This window comes from Carassius carassius, chromosome 37, assembly GCF_963082965.1.
Source record: "Carassius carassius chromosome 37, fCarCar2.1, whole genome shotgun sequence".
Taxonomy (NCBI): domain Eukaryota; kingdom Metazoa; phylum Chordata; class Actinopteri; order Cypriniformes; family Cyprinidae; genus Carassius; species Carassius carassius.
Genome location: NC_081791.1, coordinates 12,946,387 through 12,952,687, shown reverse-complemented (window position 1 = coordinate 12,952,687; position 6,301 = coordinate 12,946,387). Strand labels below are relative to the sequence as shown.

The 6,301-nt window shown below is 39.2% G+C and overlaps 2 protein-coding genes across 5 annotated transcripts; one reads left to right on the top strand and one right to left on the bottom strand.

The window, feature by feature from the left end:
- Positions 1 to 7: 7 nt before the first annotated feature.
- On the top strand, positions 8 to 2,360 carry cdc42l2 (cell division cycle 42 like 2). 3 transcript variants are annotated; one of them, XM_059527014.1, is made up of 6 exons: positions 8 to 190; positions 822 to 961; positions 1,147 to 1,219; positions 1,397 to 1,431; positions 1,506 to 1,703; positions 1,802 to 2,360. In XM_059527014.1, exons 1-6 carry the CDS (start codon positions 163 to 165, stop codon positions 1,889 to 1,891), a joined length of 564 nt encoding a protein of 187 aa, XP_059382997.1. In that variant the 5' UTR covers positions 8 to 162; the 3' UTR covers positions 1,892 to 2,360. The 3 variants fall into 3 exon arrangements, with proteins under 3 accessions (XP_059382997.1, XP_059382995.1, XP_059382996.1); XM_059527012.1 differs by having other exon boundaries at positions 1,331 to 1,431; XM_059527013.1 differs by having other exon boundaries at positions 8 to 215; positions 1,331 to 1,431.
- Positions 2,361 to 3,011: 651 nt separating this feature from the next.
- Positions 3,012 to 5,517, bottom strand: LOC132117698 (F-box only protein 6-like). 2 transcript variants are annotated; one of them, XM_059527011.1, is made up of 6 exons: positions 5,383 to 5,517; positions 4,481 to 4,742; positions 3,909 to 4,023; positions 3,695 to 3,790; positions 3,335 to 3,470; positions 3,012 to 3,237 (listed from the first exon to the last, which is right to left on the bottom strand). In XM_059527011.1, exons 1-6 carry the CDS (start codon positions 5,383 to 5,385, stop codon positions 3,091 to 3,093), a joined length of 759 nt encoding a protein of 252 aa, XP_059382994.1. In that variant the 5' UTR covers positions 5,386 to 5,517; the 3' UTR covers positions 3,012 to 3,090. The 2 variants fall into 2 exon arrangements, with proteins under 2 accessions (XP_059382994.1, XP_059382992.1); XM_059527009.1 differs by having other exon boundaries at positions 5,346 to 5,478.
- Positions 5,518 to 6,301: the final 784 nt, after the last annotated feature.

Sequence of the window (6,301 nt, the reverse complement as noted above, 5' to 3'; positions counted from 1 at the left end):
TGGTAGAGGCGTGTTCTGGATGGACAACCGCAGCCATGGCAAATCCTTACCCGTTGTAAATAGTTAGATCTTAGTTTACAATGTTTAGAGTAAGAGTTAAAAGTAGTTGTATTTATGAGCCGTTTACTTCTTTAACAGTAGACAGTTATCCGTGGTTTAAACATGTTTCGTCAGGCTGTTAAGAAACTAGGTATCTATAATAATGCCCAAATTCGGTCAGTCAACACAATCTGAACACTTGTGTGTAATGCTTGAAGAATTCTTATGAAGACATTTCATTTTGAAATCATGCTTTTGTTTATATTACATTCCGTAACGTGGGTCATTATCAAAACATTTTGACTTCTCGACAAAATGTTACAGAAGTTTTGAATTAAACTTCAATATTTTTTAACAAAAACCGTGGTAAGCATTTAACAACATCATGGTATTATTACAAATCATGAGGACAGTATGCCTCTTTTTCTTTGTAAAATAAATAATAAAAATAAAGCATCATACTCTTATAAAATATGCGTTTACTATAATTATGACATAAACATCTCAAAATAATAATACATTAAACCGGATTTTCAGCCTGTGACCCTGGTATTTATTTAACTTGTGTGTTGGAAAGGTCATGTTTGTCACAATATTAGTAAAACTTGTGTACACGGAAAGCATTGTGTAGCTTAAGCAATTTACGAGATGTTTACCTTGAAGTTGAAACTTTTACCTCCACGTTGAAAACGGATTCGATCTCGACATTTCCTGAGCTATTCTTTGCAAGTATGCTACCTAATCCCCACTGAAAACTGAATCGTATTTATTAATAATTACAGATAATTTGAGGCCAGATGCAGGAAAACAGCTTGTGACGACAGCAATGTCCACAATTAAATGTGTGGTAGTTGGAGATGGAGCAGTGGGTAAAACCTGCCTTTTGGTTTCATTTACAAACAAGTTCCCATCAGAACCAACAGTAAGGATTTTTTACTTTTATGCATGCAATACTGTTGCATGTATAACATGTACCTGTGAATAGACTGTTATCCCATCCCAGAAATTCTATTACTTGCAACACGTAAAAAAATAAAATAAAAAATAATCAGTGTAGTGTCAATTCAGTTGCTTTGTCATGTTTTACTCTCTCTCTCTCTCTCTCAGGTGTTTGATAACCAAGCTGTGACTGTAATGGTTGATGATGAACCATATACCATTAGATTATTTGATGCTGCAGGTATGATAATAACACTATTCTTAAAGCATTGTTGACTTATCTTACAAGTGTCTCAACATTTGGCACAAGAACTGATCCAGACAAATCTAAATATATTTCAATATTTTGTAGGTCAGGATCAATTACGACCCTTATACTATCCCCAAACTGACGTCTTCTTAGTTTGTTTCTCTGTAGTTTCTCTGTCCTCCTTTGAAAATGTAAAAGAAAAGGTGAGTCTTTCGCTGATCTTTCAGTCCTGTGGAATAATGTGTTTGTTGCTAACAACAGTTCGTTTGTAATGCAGTGGGTGCCTGAGATAACTTATCACGCTCCGAAAACCCCCTTTCTGCTGGTTGGAACTCAGATTGACCTCCGAGATGATCCTATAACTATTGCAAGGCTTGCAAAAATCAAACAAAAGCCAATCAAACCAGACACAGCTGAACAACTAGCCCGAGACTTAAAGGCAGTGAAATATGTTGAATGCTCTGCTCTAACGCAGGTGGGTATGCTGGTCACTTGTGGTCGGTTTATAAAGCCAAGTTTTAAATGTTTTTGTATAATAAAGCAATTCAACCCCCCCATCCACCTTTGTTACAGAGAGGGCTCAAGAATGTATTTGATGAGGCGATATTAGCAGCTCTGGAGCCCCCAGGATCCCAGAAGACATGCAAATGTGTGGTTTTATGAACTGGACACAGAAGCATCAACAAAGACGAATCTGGGTGTAAACCAAAAGGATTGTTTTATTTTGTTGTACAGGTTTTTAATCAGGAAAGTATTGGTAGCTATTACTTAACAGTCCCCCCCCCATCATTTACCTTGTTACTCCTATCACATGATGAGATGATATATGTGTAAATTTTACTATAATGCCTTTAAGAATTTAATGACGCTTCACAACAAAGATAATGCAGATATGGTAGGGTAGAGTGGGGCAAGTTGTGCCACTTTTTTATTTAATTTGTCTTATAAGGAAGGACAATTTTGAAGTAAAAACTGTAATTTGTGTGTGGATGTCTATCCTCAGCTTAATTTAGAAGACTTTACAGAGCCATATGAATATGTCTTGTGCAAGGTTTGGGGTAAGTTGTGTTATTTCAAGTGTCACTGGGGAATATCTGAGAGATTTTATTTTAAATAAAAGTATGAAAAAATATTTACACACAAACTATATTTTAATGTGGTGACAAAAATATACATGTTTTTGCCAAGAGTGAAAAACTGATCAAAAAAAGGATTTAAAAATTATGACAATGTGGACAGACATAAATTCATGTTAGGGGAACATGTTTGAAACCCAAGTTCTTAATGATTGCCCTCCTTATGAACACAAAACATGAATTACTCAGTTTAAAGGATAGTTCACCCAAAAAAAGAAAATTCTGTCATCCCAAATCTATAAGACCTTTAACTCATCTTCAAAACAAAAAATATATTTTTGATGTAATCCAAGAGCTCTCTAACCCTACATAGACAGCAATGCAACTGACACGTTCAAGGCCCAAAAAGGTAGTAAGGACATCATTAAAACAGTCCATGTGACATCAGTGGTTCAACCGTAATGATATGAAGCTATGAGAATACTTTTTGTGTGCAAAGAAAATGGAAACAATTTATTTTCTTCCATTTAAGTCTTTGACGCCCGTTCACGAGAGTGCCATGACGTATGCTCATGCATGAATGGAGGTCTTACAGGTTTTGAATGATATGACGGTGAATAATTAATGACAGAATTTCTATTTTTGGGTGAACTATCCCTTTAAGGTTCTCAGTCTCAATGTAATTGAATGTTTGAGAGATAATAAACTTTAAATCACGTGCAACACTGAGGGAAGGTTACATATAACCGCATTTCTCAAAGCAGAACAGATTCAGAAAATAAGACATTATCTCTCTTTAGCTGGGCAGATCTCCACACTACTGTTAGTGACTCGTATCCCATACCAGCCTGCCCAAAACTTTGTATCCACTCCTCCATGCGTGAAACGGATAAACCGAACCCCAGGTCCATAATCCTTAAAGACATGTGTCATCTGAAATAAAGCAGAAAAAAGAAAAAAAAAGAATGAATTCTAGACTGCTAGTTTGATTGTAGGGGGATAACTTGACGGTCAGTATTATGCTACTCACTTGACACCACGGCTCATCATTCCACTGTTCAAAAAAAATTTTCTCAGGCTGAAAAGTACAGATAGGTTTTTTCTTCCGATCAAGCAGCTCTACACTGATCTCATACTGACACCCACAATCAAAGCGTGGCGCATACCTGCAGAGAAGACATCACGTAAATCTGCTTTTTATATTACAACCTGGTTTGGCAGTAACACAAAAGATGATGTTCTTGTAATCAGCAGGGTCCTAACGACAATGGAGCACATTCTTTATGTTCCGAAGAAGTAATTTTGCAGAATCTTGCAATGATAAATTCACCAAAAGAATGAAATTGACCTAAGATATAGAAGCTTGAAATGGGTTTGGGTGAATGCTCACCAGTCTGTTATTCTGATATGAGGTTGCAGTTGATCCATGAAAGCAGCACTGTAGCCTTCTTTCTTCAAATCAATCAGCTGTTGCTTCAAACACAACCTGAGGACACATTTTTAATCAGTGATTCATGTGTGGATTGGCTTGCTGATTTATTTTCATATGTTGACCAATAAATAAGTTCAAAATGTTCTTATGAGATTTAAAATATCAGTTGTACCCAAAAGATGTTACAAAACATTTTGTGACCATATCATCTGGAAATGGTTTCCTGTTTTCCTCTGCAGCCCAGCAGTCACCTCCATTCTCTACAATATTCCATCCTTTAAGTTTATCTAATAAGAACATCAGAGAAGAGAAGAGATGTTAACTGAAACAATTCACATGTTAATAAAGACATGACCTTGAATTATATGCATTTCTGTACGGTGTGTACGTTCTGTACTGGAAGCTCCTGACACCAAGAGAAATTCAGTGTGTGTGTAAACACACTCAGCAAATAAAGCTCTCTGAAGACACTTATTTTTCCAACCTATTAATGCAAACTGTAAAAAAAAATATAAAAATAAAAACAGTTAAATAAAGCTTTTTTTTCAACTACTTGCAATGGCAACCTTTCTTATTTTCTTTTAGTACAAAAAAAAAGGTACAGACATAAAACAAAAACTTACGACAAAACCGAAATTTTTTCTTCAACTAAAATACAATGAAAACATTAAATATATTTTAAAAAATAATTCAAAATATTTATAAAAAGTACAATAGTACATCAGTGATATTAATATGAATCACCTTCTGCTCTGGAATTCTTGAGCAAGTTACGTCGATTCTTAGTTAAAAAGTAAAACAAGCGCCAGTCCTCTGGTGTTCTGGAAGCATCACACGGCTGGATCCCCTCTCTCCGACAGCGCTCTCTCCAGTGTGCAGCACTGTCCACCAGCTCCTTCCACTCCTGACACACCAGACGACAGACTCGCACCACCTGATGAGCAGGCAGATTCAGCAGGATCTCCTCAACCACAGCTAGAGGGACATCTGCCTGCAGACCTGACCACTGACAGAGGAACAACTATTCACTTCCGATCCAGCGGTGAAATATTTATCTGGTTATCAGCTAGGCTATAATCTCCGAAAAACAGTTTGACCACTAAACTGGTATGACCAGCTTGAACCTCCTAGAAACCAGTTACCACATTCTGCTGAATAAAATAATAAATACAGCTAAAACCAACACTAACTGATTGGCTGGTTTAAGGTGGCCTCCCAGTGTGACCAGCTAAATAGGTGATGACCTCTTTAAACCCAGCTATGAGCAGGGTTAAACCAGCCAATCCTAGGCTGTGAATATGACAGCTCTCCGACCGACCCAATCAGGGTTTTTGACATTTTACTTTTACTAGACATGTTTGACCTACGGGTGCAAACACGGAAGTTACGTTTCATAGTCTGACGAACAAAATTACACTAATCGAACTGAAATACAAAGAGTAGTAGCTACTTCGCATTAGTTATATGTCAGACTCGGACATCGTTTTTCTCTCCAGTGATAATAACGACTCTTAATGCGGCAGCACTTTAATCTGCTTCTGCTAAACCGGAACACGTCTGACAGCGCGCGTCTTCACGGCTAACTCCAACATTTCCGCTATATACATACTTTTTTCAGGCTTAGATATCCCATTAGCCACACGTACCATGATGTGGTCAGAATCCGAATATATTCCTTAGGAATCACGTGTTGTTACCGAGATCGCAAATCGAAAGTACTGGGGCTCTTGCTCTTCTTCTTCTGATTCTTCTTCTTCTTCTTCTTCTTCTTCTTCTTCTTTGTGCTTATTTGGCGGTTCGCATTCTTAAAAAGAGCATTACCGCCATCTACTGTGGGTAATAGATCTGAGACAAAATACACTAGACTAGATCAGGGGTTTTCAAACTGTGGGTCGCGACCCACTCGTGGGTCACGGAATGGAACAAGGTGGGTCGCACAAAGTCACTTGGCTGCAGCTAATTTTGCGTTTCAATGACACACAGACACTAACACAGTTCAGTCTAGGGCTGCACGAATGTGACGAGTGGGGCGGGGCCTAGTGCCATGGGAACAGAGCTAGGCCGGTGGAGTGATTGGGAAATGAGCAACACTCACCGGTCTCAAGAACCACGGAGGAGATCGGAAAGATACAAAAGAGGAGCGATGACAGTGAAGGACGAGAGAGGACCAGGCCTGGGTTTTATTTTGTGTTTGTTTTTTATTTGTGCACGGCAGTCATCCGAGAGGGGCTGTCGCGCTGTTTTGTGTTTATTTGGTTATTAAAACTTTGTTTGATTGTCCGCCGGTTCCCACCTCTTTCCACGAAGGAGTCATCGAGGCGGTGGGCTGGAGTGAGTTCGCCCCCCCCCCCCCCCCCCCCCCCCCCCCCCCCGGCAACTCACTCCAGCCCACCACATCGAGCACCCTCGGCGGCAGACTCCTTCGCCCTGCTCGATGGCACTGCGGATTCACCCCAGCGGCGAAGGATCTTCGGCAGCGCGCCCCTCCTTCCTCCCTGGCTTCGGCACCAGTGTAAAACATTAAAATCTTCACAATCACAGGAAGAAGGAGGCGGGAACTGGGAA

Bases quoted from the DNA above. Each gene is read 5' to 3' on its own strand.
- cdc42l2 (XM_059527012.1), top strand. From the start codon at position 163: ATGTTTCGTCAGGCTGTTAAGAAACTAG. The intron at 1,220-1,330 runs GTATGATAATAA...AATATTTTGTAG, and splicing joins TAGATTATTTGATGCTGCAG to GTCAGGATCAATTACGACCC. The intron at 1,704-1,801 runs GTGGGTATGCTG...CCTTTGTTACAG, and splicing joins AATGCTCTGCTCTAACGCAG to AGAGGGCTCAAGAATGTATT.
- LOC132117698 (XM_059527009.1), bottom strand. From the start codon at position 5,369: ATGGGATATCTAAGCCTGAAAAAA. The intron at 4,743-5,345 runs GTATGTATATAG...TTCCTCTGTCAG, and splicing joins GATATCTAAGCCTGAAAAAA to TGGTCAGGTCTGCAGGCAGA. The intron at 3,471-3,694 runs GTGAGCATTCAC...TCTTCTCTGCAG, and splicing joins CATATCAGAATAACAGACTG to GTATGCGCCACGCTTTGATT.